General features: G+C 46.8%; 1 protein-coding gene across 1 annotated transcript in view; it reads left to right on the top strand.

Moving 5' to 3' along the window:
• NEK4 (NIMA related kinase 4) overlaps positions 1–24739 on the top strand; it is a 278651-nt gene that overhangs the window by 215608 nt on the left and 38304 nt on the right. The window contains exon 14 of the mRNA XM_086939417.1: positions 21068–21267. Within this exon, the coding sequence (XP_086795543.1) occupies positions 21068–21267 (200 nt within the window). The remainder of the gene's footprint in view (positions 1–21067; positions 21268–24739) is intronic.

Below are 24739 nucleotides of genomic sequence, written 5' to 3'. Positions count from 1 at the left end.
TTTTGGACGTTCTGTAGTTTCCTGAGCGGTCTGGGTAACACTGGCGTAGAGTGCATTGTCGTAGTCCAGTCTACTGGTGATGAGTGTGTGGATTCTGCGGGGAGCCATCTGAATGTCTTTTGAGGCAGGCGGAGCGTGTGGAAGCAGGCTGATGATACTTTGTAGATCTGGCAGTTCATTGAGAGTGAGGAGTCCAGTATGATGCCACAGTTGCATGCATGGTCTGTAGGGGTGGCAGGGGTTTCTACTGAGGTGGGCCACCAGGAGCCGTCCCAGTCAACGGGGTGAGTCCCAGGATGAGTACTCTGGTTTTTTCTGAGTTGATCTTGAGGCAGCTGACTTGCATCCAGGTAGCGATTACCTTCATTCCGTTGTGAAAGTTGATTCTGGCGGCTGTGTGTTATTTGGTGAGGGAGATGATCAGCTGGGTGCCATCGGCATAGGAGAAGATGTTGAGTCCATGGCTTCTGAAGTTGACTGCGAGGGGAGCCATGTAGATGTTGAAGAGGGTGGGGTCAGGGAGGAGGCCTGGGGCACTCCGCAGGTGATCTCTGTAGGTTCTGAGAGGAATGGGGGTAGTCTGACTCGCTGTGTTAGGCCGGTCAGAAAGGTGTGGAACCATTCCAGTGCCTTGAAGTGGATGCTGACATCGTGGAGTCTTTTGATTAGGGTGTGGTGGGAGACGGTGTCGAAGGTGGTCGAGAGGTGCAGTAGGATGAGTGTTGTGGCTTCGCCCCGGTCAAGGAGGGAGCAGATGCTATTGGTGGCTTTGAGGAGTGCGGACTCTGAGCAGTGTTTGTTTTGGAAACTGGACTGGGAGGTATCCAGGACGTGGTTCTCTTAGATAAACTCCTCTGGACCGACCACCAATGCATACACCTCACCTACACCATGCCGACCATACACCACCGCCCTCATCGCTGAGGAAATCCTGCTTGGTCCCAGAGCCTCTTCTCATCGCCCCTTAGATATTTGCCTTTGAATGGCCCCCGGGCTGAAGAATAGCTTTTTTTTGCTGGACTCTTCAATGCTGGGTAAATTTCAAAGGACATTATCCCATTTATACCCTTCATATGGATTTTATATGAAAGGGTCTTTATCTTCAAAGATATCATTTTGACTTGCCTCCGCAGGGGTTTTTAGCTTCTGCACTCTCTCTCTCTCAGGCTGTTTAACTCAGGGTTGTGATTCCTGGATCTTCATATTTATTGCTCTTTGTAGGGGACTATTAATGTTGTTTACCGTCCACTTAAAAGTAGTAGAGTTCTTCCCCTTCATATCTCACAACGACTTCACTGAGAAGGTGTCATTTTGATTCCTTGACAGTTCCCACTTTTGTTTTTTAAACCTGTCTTGGCTTTCCTGAGTTTTAAATATATATCGTTGGGTCACTCGGGGCTGTCCTAAGTGTCCTCCAGAGTTTGTTTATTTGCTTTTTTAGTTCCTTAATGAGAATATTTCCGTCCCCGGAAATGAGATGGGTACTGTTACTGTTGATCTCCTGCCTTTGATGATTTACTAGTTTAGCATGACATCCTGCAAATTGACTGACGAAGTCTTTGCAGTTACCCTTGGGGTTTCGCCCCGTCTTCTTAACTACCTGAACTGTTTTCTTGACATCGTTAAATAGGACTAGGACAAGGAGGCAGGCATCCATTCTATCTGCGTATTGTCAGTAGTAAACTTTGAGAAAGCCTAATTAGGGGAGCTCTTGTGATCCTTTTTTCTTTTAATCTGTTTTTATTGGTTTTTGAAAGTTTTCAGTGTTGTGATATCACACAGTACTCATTGACTTTACATACTTAATCAATTGTAGAACATTAAGATTGCAGTAGTGTATACATTAGTTAAGATATCCTTGAACATAGGGACACAGGAGCATAACAGCATCTTAAATGATCTGCCTAAGGGGAAAGTGTCACTCATGTTGGCTAAATAAGGTCCGTTTCTTAGTTTTGTTGTTGTGTTCATATAGTATACAATCTTGCTACTACTGTCTCCCCAGTGTTGCTAGTGCGGGATCCTTTACACCAACAGACATTTCTAGCGCCTGCAGGAGATGGTGGCTGCCTGACCTACTTCCTAGTCTGAATGAATATACATGTTGCATTAGAGGTAAACTTAGGAGTGTATAATCGATCACAGAGACTCCTGTCTCTGAGTGGTATGAGAAACCTGATGGTTTATCTGGGCTGAAGAGGCCATTTAGCACGCGGAGGCCCAAGTGCTGTAGATTCTCAAGCAGTGACAGACCTTTCTTATCAATATTTTGCCAAAACATTTTTTCTTGTTGCAGAATATTCCAATGTTGTTTTTGTGCAACCAGGATATCATTTGGGTCTGATGAGCCGATTAACCACCTGCTAAAGTCCCCTGAGACTATAGGATTGGAGCTGGCATTTTGGTTTTGTACTTTCATAATTTAATCTACCAGGCTTTCTGATTATTCGATACTTGTGACTTCTTATTTGGGTGTATATAAACATTCATTGTGGAGACCGTGATGGCAAGGCCTTCCGACAGATCCAAGCCTAATTCCACAATTGCAAGACCTTCTTTATCTTTAGTGCCTCCGACCTCTTCGCTTTCCGTTGTGCAGGCAAGTGAGATGTAAATTGTGAGGCCCCCTTTGCAGTGCCCATGTCTGAGGACCTTGGTTTGTGAAACAGTGTATTGGAACAGAACCAACAGCCCATGTTTCCTGAACTAACACAACTTGAAAGGTTTGGAGATACTTACATGTCTCATGATCACCCATTTTGCCAATTAATGAGTGCCTTTATGCCCCACCTGCAACCACTGATTCAAATTAAGCACTGGGGCCTTTTATGAAACTGCAGCAGCGTACGGTCTGCTTCTGAAAACGCTTCACAGAGATGATGCATTTGCAAAATAAAACAATTTGTTGAAGAGAAATGTAGGTACAAAGAGTTAATTAATATTTCAAAAACATTCAAAAGTACTTCAACCAATTCTCAAATTACTTGAGAGAAAACAATTTTTAAGGTAAGCCTACAAATTATCTCAAATGTGAGGTTTGGCACATTAAGGGAAGGATAAAATTGGGATTGAGACTGAAGCCGAGCACCCCAGAGGCTGAAGCCGAGCGCCCCAGAGACTGAAGCCGAGCGCCCCAGAGACTGAAGCCGATCGCCCACAGAGTTTGGATGGAATTCATAAGGTTCAAAATGTGCGTTCAACTTGGGTTTGAAAGGATGAGTACAACCACCAGAGTCTTCAGGTAAATCTCTTAACAACCATTAACTGAACGCTTGTAAACGTATCTGTATGAGGTGAGACAGATTATCTGCTCGGTGTATGTTGTCTGGAGCTCCAAGCGTAGCTCGCAGACACGTGGCTGATACTGGAGCCAGTGTCTGTCTGCTATAGGCTGTGAATTATTGATAGCTCTCTGAGAGTTGCTATTGTTCAGTGCACTGACACCTGAACTGGCTTTGTATGTGTGCAATAAAATTCAATAGTACTAAGGTTAGTGTCACTGTAAACATGTTGACCTCCAAAAACAACGAACAAAAGATGTTTGGCCATCAGGCGCATCGTATCCTATTTCAGCCTTGTGGTTTGAGTTGCTGTAACGATAGCATAGCTCAAGGACTCAAATAACAAACATTCACTGCCGTGTATAGTAGAAAAGAAGGGTACACATGATCGCCCTACAGCACAGCATCTTGGGATTTGAGCCCAGAATCAAGTGAGGCAGAAAGGCAAATGTGCAGTTTCTTTCATCCCTGTAAGTGACCTCTTCCAGATAGCCAAAAAGGTAAGAAATGAGTCCCTACCTGCTAATCCGCTTCTTTTGAAACATGTTTGCAACCTTCTTAAAATTCACATAACATTGCAAGAGATGTCTTGTGAATCTGTGACTGTCACAGCATCCTGGGAGTACTTTAATGCATGAACATTACTGTAGAGAGTAAATATGACTGGAGTGTTAAATGTCGTTTTGGAGTGCATCTGCACTTCCTTATCTGCCGGGAAATAACTTAATACCAATTTATGATGTGTTCTCTCCTGTTTCACCCACTGTAAACTAAGTCACTTTTTCCCTTGGTCCCGATGCAATGTCCATAACAGTGTTTATGCTATTACGCTTAAACGTAAGCGGCATGGTGGGTGTCGCTTCGGATATCTGGCGCCACAACTCTGGAACTCACTCCCATGGGAGATCCGTTCCTGTCCCGATCTGCTTCAATTTAGAAAGCAGCTCAAGACATGGCTGTTCATACAGGCACATGAGTAAACCGACCCCACTGCAGTCCACCCAGAACAGTCAACTCAGAACAACTCGAAATAGCGCCATGAAACCTTGGTCGAAGTGCGCTTTACAGATAGGTTATAACATAACATAACATATGCTATTATCTGACTTGACACAATAACTGCCCAGTGTGACGATGACAGTCCCTGTCTATCTTTTGTTCTTAATAAAATGTCATTAAAAAAAGATAAATAAACGTCTTCCCTTGACAGTCGTAAATCTCATTTGAGTTACTGTGCATGGCTCCTCTTTCTTGTGGCCAGGGACCCAACAATACGACTGTTCATCCCCTGAGTGAAAAAGTGAGGAGTGGTGAAGCATATGAGTGGATGCTCTTGCTGTACGAAATGAGGAGGCCTAGGGGGAAATTCTCAGTGAATTTGAAGATGTACGACAAGGCCATCAAGATGATAACCGTGATCTTGGACAATGTGGGACACGGAAGAGTCGGCCATGCTTATGAGAAGGGTGATTTGTGATCTCTTCAAGAGCCTCTGCGCCACATGTTCCTTACAAAGTGGGATTTCCGGAGAGTTCAAGCAAGACCAGGGTTGGTGCTGAGGATTAGGCCTGCAGGCGTTTGGTATCGCTGCAATTGGAAATGTGGATGTAGTACTGACAGAAGGCCCCACTCCACTGTGTGACAGCTAGGTCTACACTTCCAACCCACAGCTATGTCAGGAAAGGGAATGAAACGGGAGTAGAAAGATTTCTTTATAGCCTGCTTGTGAAAGCAACGAAAGAGAGGTGAAAAAAATGAGGGATTAAGCAGTGGATGGAGGCCGGAAGAGCCTGAAAAATTTAGTTTTGCAGCATTAGATATGATTTTGTGCAATCTTGATGTAGTGGAAAAGCCAACTGAAGCTGTGGAATCCCGCCTGGGATGAGTGGAGAACATGATATCTGGATTGGAATCTTAGATGAAGCATCTGGTCTCCAGGATTGAAAACAGTCCCTTGACTGTGATGGCTGTGCACTGGTTAAAGAGGTGTGTATGTATATAAATATATATACATTACATTACTGCCAGGCACCTTAAGGTAGTTATACTTGGGACCCAGTTTCCATAGAGTGTTTTTTCATTTGCCAATATCTTTGGCGTTGTTTGATGGATTTTCAAATTGAATTTGCCACTCACTTCAGCTGCTGTCTTGAAAATTCTGGGATGATCCATCAAGCGGGGGGACAAGAATAAAGGGGAGGGGTCCCAAAGCGCTTTCCCCTATGTTAATTTCTACAGGAAACTTTAGACACGGCTACAGCCCGAACTGATGATCAGAATGATATCAAATGTGGCAGAAAGGTAGCTGCGGGCCCAGAATGTGACCTTTTTGTTAGTTGTTGTAAATCTGTTAAATAGTTTTTAAAATATTCGGGAAAATCCATTTTTGTATATCTAGGGGATGCTGATGTCTGATTGGCTGCCAACACTTCAAACCAGGAAGTGTTGGCAGCCATCTTGTGACTCGGTTGAACCGAGTCACAAAAAACATATAAAGAAAAGGGGGCAGTGTAGAAACACCCTCATATCCTAGGCCTCTGGGGTGGGGGCCCACGTAGACCCCACAGGGCCAAAAAAGCTTTTTCGTTTTCTTTAAAAAACAAAATTCGGCTGGAGTTACGCTGGATCCGCGAATACAGACCAAAATTATAAAACAAAATTAAGCGCAGTCTCCTGCGTTAGTTAATTATAGGCCCCCAGGTGGGCCAGGTCCCGGAGGGCATTTCCCAAATACAGGAGGGTGGGGCACACTGGCCCACGCTCCTGGGGCTTATTATGCCCGGGACCATCACCACTGCACTTTTTAATGCAGGGTGCTCTCGGACTACACCAGGCCCCGGGGCTACCCCCTCACTTACCCACACAGCTTCTCACACACCCACTTATAAACCCACTCACACACCCACTTATACACCAATGGCAAAGTTGGTGAGATATACATATATATCTCACCCAATTTTCCCTTAGACATGAAGACGTACTCCCATGTAGACAAAAAGATTTATTTTCTGGCAGGAGGTCTGGCGCTTACACAGAGAATTCTTTCCCGTCTTACGCGTTTCGGATCCTCTGATTCCATACATTCTGATTCCATAACCGAATGACTGATTGATCAAATTAATTATCTATTTAACTTTGTGTGATTCCAGCACAACTAAAAATAAAGTGCAGATGCAATAAATATTAATCTTTGAGTCTAAAAAATACAGTGCATGTACAGTCATAATAATTAGATAGGCCAAAATACTCACCAGGTACATGAAAAACACTACTTTGTTATCAGATTTCAGCATCACGGTTTGCTTTTCAAGTAAATATGTTTGTAGTATGTGTGGTGGTAGATGCATGCTCCTGCCATCTAGTGTTGCCCGTACTGTAACAAGTTGTTTTTGTGACAGTCTTTGGAGTCATGAGGTCTCGGTAATTCCTCCTTTAGTCGTGTGAATGAGCTTGGGCACAGACCTTATTATTACACTGTTTTTCTCCACCGTCATGTTAGACATGTATCAGTCCTACTCCTGGTCCCAATGTGTTCCAAGTTTCCTGTTGCGGCCCCAGAGTCCTTTATCTTCCTTCCTGTTGCAGAGAAGACTTTTGATGCTTTTCAGCTCTTACGATGCCTGCTTCATTCGTCGAGTCCTTTGTCATTTAAACAATTGGACCACTTGGCCCTCGAAGCTCTTTGGGGCTGTGTGCTCTCGTGACCAAACGCGGACACGCATGAGGTAGTGGAGCTGACCCCCTTCAGACGATGATAGCAGTGGCGCCATTCCAAATACCCCTGGCGAATGACTTCTGCCTCTCCCCCAAGCACAACAAGAGCTGATGTGCTTCTTGCTTTTCATTCCGAAGCAAGAAAGCCCTGAGTCCGCAACAAGACAGATGTAGGGCCCACACCAGGATGTATAAATCATCTTCAGAGATGCCATACATCTTTAGCGAGGTGGACCCCGCAAGGCACTGAAGAAGAAGAATCAGGTGAGTCACCTGTGCTCTTGTCCCGCTAAATATTCCAGACCTTATTGGCTTCAGTACCTCAGAACCCAAGGAGGAAGAACTTCTGGAGGAGGAGATGCACCAGCACACATTCCATCTACTCTCTCTACCCTGGACCTCGTCTAAAAAATTTGCCACAATGTGTGAGTACAGTAGACACTCAAGCCTCTTTTGAAACTCAGAAAACCGGGCCGAGCTCTTACCCTCTGGGGGATGGGCTTTGAGTCATGGGCTTAAGCCATCACCTCTGAAGCAAGGCCTTCCAGCCAAGAAGAGATCCAGGCATGGGCCTCAACCCTAGGCAGCCCTCGAGTCTGAGATCACATCTCAGGTTCCATACCTTCTAAGATAACTCTGCTGTTGAGGCCGAACCGCCTTTGGCTCTGAGGCATTCGACAACCGACTCGGAATTAAGGCATATCTTTAAAACACTGCAACAACAGCTGGATTAGAGGCAGCAGGGTATTATTTTCTATCACAGGCAAGATCTTGGCTTTGGAGAAGATTCTGCCTAAAAAAAGTAGCCTGTCCTTTGAAGAGGTTCCCGCTGCGGACACTTCACCAGCTCAACTGCCCTCCAAAAGTACCAGGGACAAGGCTATGGCACCTACTTCTCCTCGTATTCCACCTCGTCCATCACTGCCTCCTCCTTTACCCCCATTTCCACCTTCACCCCCCTACCATTACCTCCATCACCACCTCCTCCCTCACCTCCCATGACTTTCCCACAGGGATCACGACAGTCGTGCTCTGACACAGGCAGCCTTAACCCTTACTCTCCTGCTCTCTAAAAAATCTCCATGCTTTTATGCTTAAAGGGCTGAGAAAATCTGCCCTGAGATCTTCAAGGACCCAGTCAAATCTTGGATGGATACATCCCAGATTGGAAAGCAATTTCAAGCTGGCACCCTCCGACCCACTTTACATCAGGGGTCGCATCCCACAGCACTCCCTGGTGGTCAGCACTGCCCAGAAAAGAGCAGCAGGCCAGGCCATGGGTGACACTCCATCTATTGACAAGGTGAGCAAGCCCATTGATGCTGATGGGTGTGGCCACACACAGGCACATTGCCAATTCAGTGGGCCTCCACTCTTGGTATGATAGAGCTCACTGGGAAGAGATGGAGGGGCAACGGCCACCTGTCCCTGACCAATACTGTACGAGCGAGGAAGAAATAGTAGAGATGGGGAACGCCATCTCCAATGCTACCATCAGGTACGCCTTGATTCAGCCGATGCAGCCGCTAGAGGGGTGGTAAGAGATCACCAGAGATTGATGGGTTCTATACATCATTGAGTATGGCAACTGCTGTTTCATTCCCACCGAACACACCATGCCCTCAGCCCAGATCATCTCATGCTACTACTAGAGGCATGAGGCCTACTACTAGAGGCAGCTCTTACACAAGGGAACCATAGAGCCAGTTCCTTTTCAACACAGGGCCAAGGCGTCTGCTCCTTATACTTCATCATCCCCATAAAGGATGTTCCCTCAGGCCAACCCCTGACCTCCGGCTTCTCAACAGATACAGCCTGTCAGGACATTTTCACAGGGCCACCCTGCAGGATGCTATCTCCCTGCTGCAGCAAGGCGACTTGACGGCCTCGCTAGACCTAAAGGACGCCTACTTTCAGATCCCAATTCATCCAGCTCATTGGCTCTACCTGCGCTTCTTGGTAAGTGGTCAACATTACTAGTTCAATATTCTACCATGTGGAGTCACCGCAACCCACAGGGTCTTCACCAAATGCTTAGCAGTGGTAGCCACCCACCTCAGAAGGGGAGGTACTCAAGTCTTCCCTTGTTCAGATGACCGGCTGATCAAGAGCACAAACAGACCAGACTGCCTTGCCCTCTGGGATTTACAGTGAACGCCACCAAATCACACTTGGAGCCACTACAAGTCCAACCTTTCCTAGGGTCAATCATTGGCCAAGCTCACCAAGGGACCCAAAGGGTAGAGGCATTCCAACAGCTTCTGCCTCTTTTTTTAGCCACTGAGTCCACTCCCAGTTTGCCCTATAATGTGTCACCTCGGAATGATGGCCTCATGCGCTGCTCCATATTTACCCACTTCAGGAGAGCCTGGCAAGTCCGTGGTCACAAGCAGAGGGTCGGTTGGAAGTTCTAGTGTTGATAGGGGCAATAGACATCTCTCTGCAGTGATGGGACAGCAACAATTTGTTGCGGGGCAGGCCCTTCGTAGACACAGTTCCACTGGTGACCATCAATACAGACGTATCGCTAGACGGCTGGGGAGCTCAGCTCAACGACTTGACAGTCCAGGGTATGCAGCCACTTCATCAACAAGATCTACAAATCAACCACGTGGAACTCTTAGCCAATCATCTAGCCCTAAAGACTTTCTTCAAGCGATTCGGGGGAAGGTGGTGCTCGTTTGCACATATCTGATGATCGCCATGTTCTGCCTACAGAAGCAAGGAGAAAATTGCAAAAAACACAGTTGATGGACAGAATGCAGAACAATGTCTTACATTCACCCCAGTACAAAGATCTGGGCCTCAGAAGCTTGTGTCCGGTCCAGAGAAGACATGGCTTGGCAGTTCGGGCTGGACTGTTCCCATGAGGCACAGGGTCAGACTGATATGCATATAGCCATGTCTGAACTGGGGTGGCAGAGTGGGCTAAAAAACGGTGATGGATTAAACCCAGATCTTTTGACTGGGTGTGAGTGTTTGATCGATTCAGATGCTCCGTCCATCACCACCCCCTTTTGTACCGCTTTTGGCCGCCATAAGTGTGGCAGGGTATGCTCAGATGTGAGTCCCTTGCTCACTTTGCCACTGGATTCAAGCAAGCCGGGCTGAAGACGGCTGCAATGCCAGAAACCGGTCCTCGGAAGCTTGTTTCCGGTCCAGAGAAGACATGGCTTGGCAGTTCGGGCTGGACTGTTCCCATGAGGCACAGGGTCAGACTGATATACATATAGCCATGTCTGAACTGGGGTGGCAGAGTGGGCTAAAGAACGGTGATGGATTAAACCCAGATCTTTTGACTGGGTGTGAGTGTTTGATTGATTCAGATGCTCCGTCCATCACCACCCCCTTTTGTACTACAGAAGCAAGGAGGCACACACTCCACTCAGTTGCCGGTCCTACTGCAGGGAATCTGGCACTGGGTGATCCATCACCAAGTACGTCTCCTAGTAGAGTATCTTCAGCAGTGGGCAACGACTTTGCAGATCTGCTTAGCAGGACGGAGCAACAAGTCCACAAATGGGAAATCCACCCGCAAGTCCTACTCCCTTACTTATGAAGAAGGGACATCCCGAACATGTTACTTTTTGCCACGTACGAAAATACAAAATGCCCAGACTTCTCCCACAGGTTCCATACCCCCAGTCCATGGGCAATGCTCTGTGGACAAACTGGTCGGGATCTTTCCATATGATTTTCCTCATTTCCCACTTCTACTATATGTGGTCAGGAAGCTGGGGCAAACATCCCTCATCCTGGTGGCTCCGACGTGGGCCTCACAACCATGGTCCTCAACCCTTCTAGAGAAGTCATCTCCCCTCATGAGAAGCTCCCCAACGGGCCAGAACTTCTCGCACAAAACCACTGCAAATTCAGACATCCACACCCCAGGCTCCTCAACCTGGTGATTTGGGTCCTGAGGTCCTAGAGTTTGGTAATGTTGGCCTACCTCAAGAGTGCATGGACATACTCCGGAAAACCCGTAGGCCCACTACACGCATGTGCTAATGTTCTAAGAGTAAACGTTTTGTAAACCCTCTAATGCCTATGGTGCAAGACATTATCAGCTAACTCCTACATCTACAAAGGTCAGGGTTTGTCTGGACATCAATTTGGTTATGCCTAGCCGCTCCTAATGCATATATCCAGAACAGGGAGCACACCTGGCTCTTCAAAATCCCTTTTATTAAATCTTTTTTGAAAGTTCTTAAATGTCATTCCACCAGGGTTGCCTCCAGCTGCAGTCTGAAACTTCAATATTGTCCTAACTTATGAGGCCTCTACACATGTGCCCTCTGCAGTTCCTTTCTTGGAAAGTTGCCTTCCTTGTAGGGATAATGTCCATTAGATGTATTTGTGAACTACAGGCCGTTACGCTGCAGGAACCTTATTTTTTCAGGTCCACAATGACAGAGTAGTTCTTAGAACCAATCCTTAATTCTTATGTCAGGTGGCCACTGATGACACCTTAACCAAACAATCGAGCTCCCAGTCCCTTTCCCATGACCTGACTCAGTAGCTGAGAGAGCACTCCACACATGACGTCAAGCTTGCTCTCATGTAATGTATGGATTGGATCAAGTCTTTTTGCAAGACACGACAGCGCTTTGCCTGTTCACAGTCTCCTAAAGGTCTTCCCATTTCAAAGGCAAGGATCGGTAGGTGGATGGTTAATTGCATCCAAACCGGTTACATTAAAGCTATAAGTACCCTACCTTCCCACCCAACCCACACTCCAACCATAAGCGGGCACCACTACGGCTCTTCTGTTGACCATACCCATAGCAAACATCTGTTAAGTTGCCACATGGTCACACACATTCACAAAGCATCATCGTGTGGATAGTCTTGCAAGGCAGCAAGTTAGAGCTGGTCAATTTGTCCTCCGGCCTCTGTTTCAGACCTCGGCACTGTGTGCTGGCCAGCCTCCCCCCAGGGGAGTACCACCTTACAGTTGATGAAGAGGATGTATATCTACAGCCATACGGGCTACAAACCGATTATATTACCTACTGTGTAATCATCTGTTTGCTGCATGTAGATTCACATGTGACCAGCCTCCTCCCCGGAAGCCAGTCTTTGCTACAGATATCTTCATCCTTCACAATTCTCTTTTCTACATGCATGGCCACTATTCTATCCTGCTAAGGTCCTGTATGTATTCATTTATTCAACAGACCCCTGTCAAAGGGTCATAACCGGACCCGGAATGCATTGGGCAAGGTGAACAATGTTGCCAATATGATGAAATGCAAATGACATGAATTACCTCGATTCGGAGGAATAAGCCTTTAATCTATTAAAAGATGCTATGAAGAAAGGACATATTTTGTGTTGCAGTTTTTGAATAAACTCTTGAATTTTGAAGGAGACAGCGCACATTCCTCGTGATAATCTTATCACACATCTTTTGTCACTATTCTATCCTACTCGCCACTGCATACCTACTGTCACCCAGTGTGCAAGAAACAATGTAACTATGGTGGCCCTGCTCTCGCACATCCACGGCCCAAGGAGGAGTTGCTGTCTTGTGACTCAAAGACAACTTCTAAGAAAAAAAGTTCAAACAGTCCGAGCCCAACACTAGATGGCAGGAGTCTGCAGAGCCTGTGAATCTACAGCTTTACTTGCAAGGAATCAATCAATCAATCAATCACAGACATTTATATAGCGCACTACTTACCCGGAGGGTCTCAAGGCGCTAAAACAGATGCGTAAGGGTAAGTAACATGATCCTTATGCCCAACCGTTCTATAATGTCCTCCTCAGAGGCCAATCATGTCTGTTGTATTCTCAGGGACCCCTTCAGATCGCAGTTATTTGGATTGGGTGGCCAGGTGCTACCTTTCATATGCCAGCCGATGCCATGATGATCCCAAGTGTTTCCTGCTGCCAGTTAATGTTACCAGGTGCCTTTCGCATGCCTTTCAATGTCATGATATCTCCCAGGTGTTCCCCTACTTGCCATTTACTTCCTTGTGTGTCAGTTGCACTTCCAGGTGCTATAATATGTGGGATGGGGAATACCATGTGGCCGCCCCTGTAACGTCCATATGCTGTTCAGTGTCAGTGAGTCTCGTTCCTCACGGTGTACATGCCAACAATGCACTGATGTTGCCCAAATATCTGCCATGAGCCGGTCAGGGCTGCATTGTGCCTGGAGTATGCCCCCCATATGCCAGTCCATGTCGCCATGTACTAAGAAGATACCCCTTTGTGTAGGGATGCCCCTGCATATAGACACACACTCAGACAAGTACATACCTGGTCTAAGGCCATTCTAAAGCCGCCCGTTAATAGACCAGTTTCTTGTCGCCATCGCTCTTATCCTGGCCATCTTGTCATTATTACATAGTACCTGATGCCAAAGAGTTTGGTGGTACAGGCATCTACCAGCAAAATCAATCCCAATGCCTTTGGTACCACTCCGTCTGATCATGAGTCAAAATAAATAGAGACATTTGGCAAACAGATTTTCTCCTCCACAAGGCTTGCTCTTAGGTCAGTAAATGGTAGCGGTCTCCTCTGTCGCTACTCCCATTTTTGGAACACCTTTGGGCATCCCTTACGCAGGCTATTCAGGACAATTGTGATGCAGCAACATTTGTAATCACATCAGGGGTGGACACAACTCTTTTTTTGGGTACCAGTGTGGCTCCTCAGTGCCAACTCTGGATGGCCAAGCAGAGATGTTCAGTGCCAAGTCTGCGAGCTTCTCCAGGGATGTGCAGAATGTCCTCTTCATTTTGGAAACAGAGAGGACTCTGCCTAGGAACTTTTCAAGGAGAACAGAGTCACAGAACACTCGGTGGGCCTTTCTGCTCCCACAAGGCAATACCCTCAGCAAATTTGCCTTCTCCTTCGCTACGGTAGATGTTTCCAATTTCTCAAGTGTCAGACTCTTCCTCCAGCTCAGCATGCCTTTTAGCCATTTCGTTGAAGAGGCCACAGTTCTCAAAGCAAACGAGGACAGCATGGACAACATGCAGCTCAGTCCCCTGCCCCTACAGCAGATGCAAAGCTGCTTTAGTGTGTCCTTGCTGACACACAACCACCCTTGCGGAAGTAGGATCCGATCTTGCTTCAAGTGGTTGCAGGTCATCACGACAGACAAATTGTCCATTGGGACTTTGCCTTCCCATTCCTTCCTACCACGCCACACCTCAACTTCCACCCACTTCAGGGCAGTCGGCCGCCGACCATCTTTCTGTATGACAGCAGAAAGTGTGGTCCCTATTTGTCAAACGGGCCATAGAGAGGGTTCCTGCCTCAGAAGCAGGAAGTGGGTATTATTTCTGCTACTTCCTTGTGCTAAAGAAGAACTGAAACCTGTGTCCTATTTTAGATCGATCTCCGTCCTCTTATCTCCTTCCTGTGAATTTCTAAGTTTAAGATGCTCATGTAAGGCCAGGTCCTGTCTACCCTAGAGTCTGGATGGTCTCTTTGGACCCGCAAGACGCTTAAACAGGTGCTGACTGCAGTTCATGGTGGGCCAAGAGCATTTTTACTTTGCAGTGCTCCTCTGTGGCCTCACCAGCGCCCCTTGGTGTCCACGAAAGTGATGGTGACAGCACATCTTAGTAGGTCCTCTGTATCAGTATTCCCCTACCGGCTGCTGAAGGAAGGCTCATTCCAGACAGTTGTCCGCCACCTCCAGACGACAGCGAACCTCCTAAGATTGTTTGGGTTCACTGTTATTGTGCTTAAATCACTTCGGAGTTCTTTGCAGGTGTTCCTGTTCATGGAAGCTGTTCTGGATATGGTATGGTTGTGTACCTTTCCTCCAGAACTGCGAGTACACAACATTTGGGCGATAATCCAGATGTTTGCTCCTCTGTCCTCGACCTCAGTGCTGATGACCCTGTGGCTCCTGTGATGTTGGCCTCCTGCTTCCAGCTGGTGAAACATGCCAGATGGCATGTGCAGGCTCTGCAATAGGACTTGATGTGGGCACACACCAGGTAACTCTGTTCGATTGTATCAAGGTTCGGGAGGATACTGCAAAAGATCTACAGCATTGGCTGTTAAGTGCAGTTGGGTTAGTGGCATGCTCTATTCCTTACTCCACCCAGAGCTGGCGGTAATCACGGATGCGTCACTGCTGGGTTTGGGAGGCCATCTGGGAGAGGTGAAGATCAGAGGCCTCTGGCAGAAACTCTACCCCACATCAATCTATTGGAGTTGAGGACGCTTTTCCTGGGTGTTGAAGGCCTTCCTACCCACCATCAAAGGAAGGTTGCTGCAGGTGCTCACAGACAGCGCCAACGCCATGTGGTACTGCACCAAGTGGGGTGGAGCCCTAGGTTCTTTATAGAGAGGCCTTGCTCCTCTGGAAGAGGCTGGGCCGCTAATAGATTTCTCTGCTGGTGAACAAGCTGCTAGGATCTTTAAACCTCAAGGTGGACAAACTCAGCCAAAGGTGACTAGCAGATTACAAATGGCTGTTGCTCCCGTAGGTGGCACCGGCCATCCAGCTATGGTAAGAACCCTCGCTTGATCTTTTCACCACAGCCAAGAACGTGCACTGTCAACACTTCTTCGCACTGGAGTTTCCAAAGCAGCTCTCTCTCTGAGACATCTTGCATCTAGAGTGAAGCTCAAGGCTTTTGTATTCCTTCCAGCCACTGCCTCTCCTGCTCCGAGTTCTGAAGAAGCTCAAGAACGACCAGCCTCAAGTCTTCTTAGTGGCTCTGGGATGGGCCAGGGGAGTATGGTACCCAAAACTCCTGAGCATAAGAATCCAGCAACTGCTTTGGTAAGATCTTCTGTCAAAGGCAGCAGGGCAGCTTGTTGCACCCCAGCCTTCACAGTTTGCATCTCCATGCTTGGAGATTGAGCTCCGGCAATGTACTACCTTCAACCTGAAATCGGAGGACAGGGATGTCCATATGGCAGCGAGGCATCCTGCCACAAAATAAGTGTACACCAGTCATTGGGACACATTTGTGGATTGCTGCAACACCCGACACATTGATCCATTACAGGCAAAGTTGTCTGACATTTTATAGTTTGTTCTGTCCCTAACCCAGCACGGACTTGCTTAGGGCATGATTATGGGCTATTGATCAGCTTCTTCAGAATTGTTGCAGTTACCAGGCCAGGCCTCGTTATTCAAATCACCCATTGTGAGGCGATTTTTGAAAAATTTGCAACATTTGTTCCCACCAAGACCCTTTGCAATGCCTCAGTGGAACATGAATGTATGCCTCGCCTTCTTGATGTGCACCTCTTTTGAGGTGCTGCACAGTTGTCCCTCGAAACTTCTCACCTTGAAGACAGTCTGTTATTGCCAGAACATGGTCTACACCTGTGAGGTAACTTCAGGCTCTTTGTCAATCCACCTTATACCACCTTGTTCTCTGATGAGATGGTTTTGAGAACCCAAACTTCATTTCCACCAAAAGTGGTTACTCCTTCTCATGTCAGCTAGACTATTGTCCTTCTGGCCTACTTTGCTCCACCTTATTCCTCTACAAAGAAGAGATGCACCATCATTTGAAACTTTAAAAAGCATTACTTTTCTCTGTTGATTGTAACAAGCAACATTGATTAGACAATCACATTTTTGTTGGGTTTTCCCTTGCAAAGAAGGGCAAGGTAGTACAAAACGACCAGTTCCCGATGGATTGTATTCTGTATAAACATCTGCTTAGTACTGGTAAAAAAAAAAACAGCCCCCTGAAGACTTGTAAGTCATACCACCAGGACCAAAGATAACACTCCCTTAGCACAGGGAGAGCTTGTCCTGGACATCTGTCACGAAGCACTTTTGCCTCGACACTAAGGTCCATTGAGAGGAGCATTTTGCTCACTCACTTCTGCAGGACTTAGGACTTTTTGTTTTGAGCCAGTCAGCAGTCCCATCGCCTTGGGAGGTACTACTGTAGTATCTATCCCCAAGGTCAGGAACCTGCGTATTAGACATATCCATCAGAAGAGCAAGTTACTTCGGTTCTGTAATTATCTTTCTGGTGGATGCTCTCACCTCAGATTCCTCACCCCTCCCATCTCCCCGTTCTCTAAACTGGATTCTTTACCATCTACAAAAGTCCGTCTAGAGATCTGCTCACTGGTCCTGTCAATCTGCCGATGGGCTCTGTGCGACACCTCCTATCAACATGCAGGAGGACTGCTCTAAATGTTTCCAGATCAAGTCTGACGCCTGGGGTATGATCACAAGGTGAGCAATCTGCTGTGAGTATCCACCAGAAAGATTGTTAGTGAATATAAATTACTTGTTTTCTTTTTAGTTTTTTGATGTTTACTTTTTAGGTCTCGTGACTAGTGGTGCTGTGTGCAGCACTGGTCGCGCAGCGAGAGACTTTTTGTAGGGGGGTTTCAAAACGGGTCTAGGAATCTTACACGCTCATGCGTGTGCTTTTCCTTTTGTGCCAGGCTATTGGCCTTTGTGTGCGTCTTTTTATAAAAGATAGCACACAATTGGCCAAAGGTGGGCGCATTGCTCCGCCCACGGCCTATTGGTGTCTATTACGCGCACCAGCCGTTCTATGGTTTCAATTATCAATTATCGTGCCCAGACACAGGCATGATAATTAAAACCACATGGCTCGCAGTGGCGTGCGCGCACCACTCGCGGGCTTCTTTGTTTTTCAAGCGAAAGTGAAAGTGAACGCTTTCCCTGCCACTTGTTCTGTGACAGTGACAGGGGTCTCTGTTTATTATTGCCAGTCTTGCCTTGTTCAAACGTTTTTTTCTGCTCTTTGTAAAGTAAACAGCTGGGCTCTCCTTCCCAGCGTCTGCCGGAAGGAGGGTGCGACTCACAACCCTGGTCTATATTCCCACCAAGACGCATGAAGAGGAAATTCGGGGCCGTCATGTTATTTATTTAATTAAGGGCCTTGGGAGCGTGAAAAACTACCTCTGCATGGCATGTAAAACTAATTTGTCCCCCCCCAAAGTCACCCCTGGCCCAGACTGAGTGCATTATTTTAATCGCCCCGGTGGTGCCGTGTGCGGGTGTCTGCACACTACTAAAGACCGGATTTTAAAGCTGTCCCCGAGATCACCGGCCTGGGAGCCTCGGGAAATCTATGCTAGTCTCCGCTGCCAGTCCGTCGAGGGCAGTAGGGGCTCTGCCTTGCTCCTCACCTGTACCGCATCAGCAAGGATCCAGTACCCCGGGCTTGAGGAACCTTGCACCAGTGACCGGGTTGCAGGTAACTCTTCATTGCTACCAGGTCGCTGCAAGTGGGCGGGTTGCGGGCCGTCCAGTTCCTGTTAGATGGCTCAGATGAAGACAAAAAAATGAGGTGGTATATTTCTTTATTTGCCGTTTTACGTTTACCGTTCAACTCTAAGTCGCGTGCCGTAGGCGGAAGCTGGACAGTGAGGGAGAAGAGGGATTTGACTTTCTAAGGTCATTCTCTTCGGTTTTTAAAGGAACCATCACCTATCCTTTAGGAGTGAAACCTACAAGTTTTTCTTCAGAGTCTACAGTAGGACAACAATGGCTGGTCTGGCATCATAGGACACAGAAGGGCGACCCCCGGTAGGCTGAGGGTCAGAGGACAGTCTGTGGAGACAAACGGGACATCAGACATCCAGCCCTGAGGGAGTGGACATCATTTTTGTGTACATATTTATAATAATTTGCTCGCCCGGAATATCCTCCTGGAAGAGCTGGAATTACTCTTGCCGTCTCCCTTCTCTCCGTGCACTAAGGTGCTGCCATGAACACAGTCCCAGGGCTGTTTTTAGCTCCCAGTCCACCAGTGACAGCCCCGGCTGTGACCTGGCGCCCGGCAGCCTCTGGTTTTACATGAGTGACGCTCTTCCCCTCAGACTGACAGCTGGCCAGTTACAGAGGCCCGCTGCGGAGGAGAGGCCACGTCAGTTCACACCTGACTCAATGGGTTGACAAGACACAGAAAACATATTAAATTACCAGCTTATGTCCTAATATTGTGCCTGAATACCAGGAATTTGTTTTTTAGCTTACGCAATACCGCACTCTAACGAACAGCATTCCACAGCGTTCCTCTGCTCCATTTTCCAGTCGCTTTACACCTTCGCGGGTTTTAAGCTGTGGGCTATTACCGAACCGCTGCATTTAGAATTAGTTCTGGGGCTGTGAAAACTAAGAATGGATTCCTAATTTAGTGTTATGGCCTGGAGCGGTACACGTCAGTGGAAGTGTAGCTCAATTCACGCATAACTTGTAAACAAGTTGCTCACTTAGCAGAACTTTGAAACATCCTTGGACATTAGCTGAAGACACAGGGCTCACTCAAAGGCTACCTCCGGAAACAGTTATAAATATATGGTTACACTGGGAGGCGCAACATTTTTGCAAATGAAAGAAAAGTTCTGTCAAGAAAACATTGCTGTTGACCTTTTAGAGTCAATAGCGCAACAACACTGAGGGAAAGGAGAAAATCAGGTAAAATCCCTTGAGGTGGCATTCTGACAAAAAACACACAGACGAGAACCCAGAAAATGTTGGAACGGCCAATTAAGCTGTTAGGCTAGGAGCTGCGCCAGGAAACAGCAACATATCGTTCTTCTTTTAAGCATACATAAAGTGCTTCATTTAGGTTTTATTCCATGTTGTGCAATTAAAATGGCACAAACCTGTGCCCAACGCGAGTGGCATAATAAAAGAAATGCCTTTCAGTCTCAACGACAGCATCCAATGCAAAAAGAGACAATACCTATTTGGTGCTAGCCTTGTATTGATGGTAATACCAGGATGCTGGAGAGCTGAATTAAAGCAAGCACATGGCTAGACACAATCTCATTCCATAATTGAGAACGACAGGCGCCCAGACACAGAACCACAAGTGTTCACCCTGATGTTGCTTCATCAAACACTGGGTGGTTTGTAGTGACTTTGACACATCCGCTTCATACATTCAGGATTAATGGAAAACAGTCACTGCACATTGGTTCCTCAAAAGGTGCCGCCGAATTGACTTAAATAGTTACAGCCCGAAGTTGAAAAGAAAGGATTAAAATAGAGCCCAGGCGAAATTTCAATTACGCCTGTGTGATTTAGATCATTCCCGTCATTTTGTTAGTTTTTCAATGCGAAAATCTGCGATATAACGCCAAATGGAATTTCTGCAGGACACCCGGGCTAAAAAAACAAACTCTATTGTAGAGCCCCGTAAGGGCCGTAACAACATGAAAAGACAGACATGAACAGCTCTTTGCGACGCTTGTATTTTATGTGCTTTTTAATGTGAAATGTGTAATTGGCTTAGTTTTGGAGGCGATGACACTGCACTACAAATATTTTATCCGCAAGTACTTATTAAACAAGCATTTGCAATGCAATAGGTCTCACATTTACGCAAGTTTAAGCTATTGCCTTTTATGTAGGATTTAAAAAACAAAACTTAAAAAAGGCATTGTCATTTACAATGCCAATAGCTCAAACTCTCGTAAATGCGAGACCTATTTCATTGCATATGCTTGTATTGTCAGTGTCCAGTCACCCGTGGCTTGTCCTGATTGACACCTGGTATCTAAGTTTGAGTGAGGCTAGGCAGTTGTTGGGAGGTTTGGACCACTGTGTGTTTTTGAGCGATGATTTGTCAAAAGGTAAGCCAAGAGTGTCAAGACTCTCCTTCCTACAGTTTGTGGATTGTTGTGTATTTGTCTTGTTTGACACAGTATTCATGGGATTTGATGAGTAAGTAAGGGAAGATGCTTTGCTCTCGCAGCAGTCTGCAAAGGCTGTTAATATACAACAATGATCTTTGTGCATCCTAGAGCCACCGGTTGAAATACTGATGGGTACAAATCAGCCATTCATTCATCCATCCATCCATGGTCAGTAGAATGAGCATTGTCGCTCATATTTTGTAACAGTAACTCATTACTCCAGCTAAATTGGCCTCTATTTCCAACACTGCGATGGGCTTCACTTGAGCTCATGCAGAACCAGAGGGACTCTTTGGGAGAGGAATGAGGAAATGTAGGTGGAGGAATTCAGTGGACCCTGTTTTTTTGACCCTATGCGCTGCTCCAAAGTCACAATAAAGATCAACGCTGCTTTTTTTGACAACCAATCGAAAATGAGTTTTCAGTAAGATTTTTCTCTCTCCCAGAAAATCCGATTCTTCTGAAATGCATGATCTTGTGGAGCTAATGACACAAACACTTAAAATGGAGGTGAAGGACCGAGATGAAACCCACCCTGCCCCACTATGCGAGTTCAAGCTTCACCGAAAATACAGAGACACGTTGATCCTGCATGGGAAGGCTGCTTACGACCCACAGGAGTTCATTTTCAATGAGTTTCCTCCAGGTCAGTGTATGTTTCTCATTATATTGTTAAGTGTTTATGCTCCTTCAGACTATCTATATGTACTCTCCTGTCTCTTGTGAGTAAGCCGTCCCATTGGGCCCTGGTTTGCATAAGTGACCCTTGTGCCGCGCCGAGGACTCATGATGCTCACTGCTGCATCAGGCCTGGAGCATCTTAAGGTCTGTTCTTCGATGCCCCAATGAGTCCTCTGCCCTGAAGCAGCACAGTCAGTCGGTGGGGTAGTCTTTACCTTGCGAGGCTTGCAGAATAGGTCCACATGTATAGAGAGAGCTCTGACTGCACACAGCGATTGGGTTTGTACTAAGAAAACTGCCACTTTTGGAATTACATTGAGTTTCAAGTAGGGATGCGTGGATTTGGCGGAGTTTGATTCCCCGTAATTACATTCAAATTCTGTGAAATTCTGCAGCAGGGCGAAGTGGGCATTTGATCCTATTTTTGTAGGGAAAAATGCACCCCCATTCCAAAAATAAATGCGAGGATGCAGTTTGCGCTTAGAAAAAAGCACAGCCAAACACCACTCTGTACCCTTACATACTATGCAGTGATTGTGCTGCAGGGATTACACTGCCGAATATATAAGGGCGCCGGCACCGCCGAGTGGTATACTATGCAGTGCTTTCTGCACTTTCGAAACCACTGCATATAATTCTGTAGCACATACCTCTCAGCACCCTTACATGCTCTGCAGTGATCACTGCAGAGTATGTAAGGACGCCAAGGGGTATGTACTGCAGTGATTACTGCAGAGTATGTAAGGATGCTGACGGGTATGCACTGCAGTGATTACTGCAGAATATGTAAGGGTGCCGAGGGGTATGCACTGCTGTGATCACTGCAGAGTATGTAAGGGCGCCGAGGGGTATGCAATGCAGTGAATATACTGCAGAGTATGCAAGGGCGCCAAGGGGTATGCACTGCTGTGATTACTGCAGAGTATGCAAGGGCACCGAGGGGTATGCACTGCAGTGATCACTGCAGAGTATGTAAGGGCGCCAAGGGGTATGCACTGCAGTGATTACAGCAGAGCATGTAAGAGCGCCGAGGGGTATGCACTGCAGTGATTACTGCAGAGTATGTAAGGCCGCCGAGGGGTATGTACTGCAGTGATCACTGCAGAGTATGTAAGGGCGCCGAGGGGTATGCACTGCAGTGATTATAGCAGAGCATGTAAGAGCGCCGAGGGGTATGCAGAGCAGTGATTACTGCAGAAGAGTATGTAAGGGCGCCAAGGGGTGTGTACTGCAGTGATTACTGCAGAGTATGTAAGGACGCCGAGGGGTATGCACTGCATTGATTACTGCAGAGTATGTGAGGGCGCCAAAGGGTGAGGTTCCGTGACGGTTCCGTAACGACTTGAACCCGTGTTTTCAAGTTTGTCGGAAATATATAATATTGGTATCAGTGAACCGTAAATGATCCATTTAGTATATCCTGGTGTTTTCGCTACGCTACGAGCAAGAGCACTCCTTCTATAAACACATTTCTGATCTACCCATGGCATCCATCTTAGATCATGGCCGCCATTTTGTGATTCTTGCCCTCACATATGCAATAGCCTCTGATCACTTCATTTCGATTAAGGACACGTAACCTTAGCCGGAGATTCACCTCTTTCATGACACGTGCACCTTAAACCAGATCACGCTGTAGCTGCATGACTCGACAAAGGCTACCTCCTCTGCCCGAGGCCAGCCCTACCAAACTGGTCTTCGTGTCCATTGTACCTGATCATGATTAGGCGGCCGAAGCCGGTAGCCTTGCCCATTTACAACCCACAAACATCCCTTATCCCACTTTTCTATCTTCCACACCTGGCTCTGTTTCTTTCTTTCTGAATCTTTATTAGGGGGAGGTAACAAACTTTACGATGAGGCGGTCCGGGTCCTGAATGCAATATTGACAGGGAATTGTGACAAACTAGTGGGAACCCCTCTCTTCGCAATGTTTGGCCTCAGATATTATCGACGGTTCCTGTGTAACACCAAATATTTATTGTTTTAGACACAAAGGTTTTGGGAATGTATTACATGTAAAGAATTCGCCCCCAGCTTAAAATTTCGTATATAAGGAGCAACCCACTTTGTACAAATCGAACAGGCTCCTGATTACTGCCCGTGTGTAGTATCTGTGACTTCTGTGTCCCTGCAGTAATAAACCTTTGGTCTTTGACGCCACCATCGAGAAGCCCGTGTTTCTGTTCATTTGTGCACCAAGGCAGGTTGGAACTCCGGGGTCTTTGGGTGTTGTACCCTGACACCTCTGGACGGAACCAAAAAGTCCAGAACTCCAATTGGCGCCCAACGTGGGGCGACGTCATTCGGTACCGGTCCAAAAGCCTGAAGAGTTCGAGAAGCTTCGTGTGAAGATTCCTGAGGGAGGCGCACCACTTCATCGATCCCGGCATATCGCAAAAGTGGCCTGAAGTTCTCTTCCACGAGGGTTTCCCGTTCAGGACGGCTGCAGTGGGCCGTTGCCTTGACCGTCGCCCTGTCTTGGACCCGAAGTGGTGCAGTCCTTAGTACGGCGAAACGTGACGGGTTTCTCCTTGGTGACGTCTTCAGTGACTCAGTTAAGTATTTAGTGATAGCTAGCTGGTTATTTTTGTGAGGATTGTTAAAAATCCTTGATCGGTTCTTGGTTTGGTTTGGTTTTGTCAGATTATCACTGGTTGTTCTAGTTACGATAATCTATTTGGTTTAGTTTGGGTATCGATACATCAGTTCGTTTTGGTAGGCCTAAGTTCTTGGTTCGAGTGCACATATTTGTTCCGTGTTTGTTTGTTTTGTGTTCCGGACTGAAAATGGTAAGTCGGAAAATGTTGTCTTGTTTTAGTTGCAACAGTGACTCACGATTGGAGGACTCTTGTCTGGTTCCTCCGATTGGGACTCCCCTATATGATTTATATTGCAAGTATGGCGTGGGTCCTATATCTTATAATGAGGTGTGGGTCCGTTATTGTAAGAAGGATGGTGTCCTTAGTTGGCCACTGCATGGTAGTTTTGAACCAGAGATTCTTGACAACTTAGAAGCGAAATTGTTTAGGAAGAAAGCCCGGCCGGCAATGTTTGATTCTTTCCGTTACTGGCGAAAAGAATCCAAACAGAGAGAAATGAAAAGGTTGAAGAAAGAACAGAAAGAACAAGAAGAGTTAACTCTAGAGCAAGCGGCTAAACAGTTGCAGGCTAACGAGTGTGAGAAGGCCATAGATGTAGCTATTCGAGAGCATAACTTAGCGATTGACAAGTGCTATCCTGCCTTGCCATCGAAAATGGCTAAGATACTGGAGGATTCTGAAAACGATCCTCTGCTATCTTATCTGTTAAGGTCACCTCCACCGTATGCACAAGGTGCTACGGCTCCGCCTGTCCCGAATGTTCAATTGCCGGTTGCTGGACAACCTGGTGCTCCTGCTCCTATCCCTCAGAATCAAGTTCCCGTACTTCCTGTG

This window comes from Lissotriton vulgaris, chromosome 9 (genome assembly GCF_964263255.1).
Source record: "Lissotriton vulgaris chromosome 9, aLisVul1.2, whole genome shotgun sequence".
Lineage (NCBI taxonomy): Eukaryota > Metazoa > Chordata > Amphibia > Caudata > Salamandridae > Lissotriton > Lissotriton vulgaris.
This window is presented reverse-complemented; position numbering and strand designations above follow the sequence as displayed.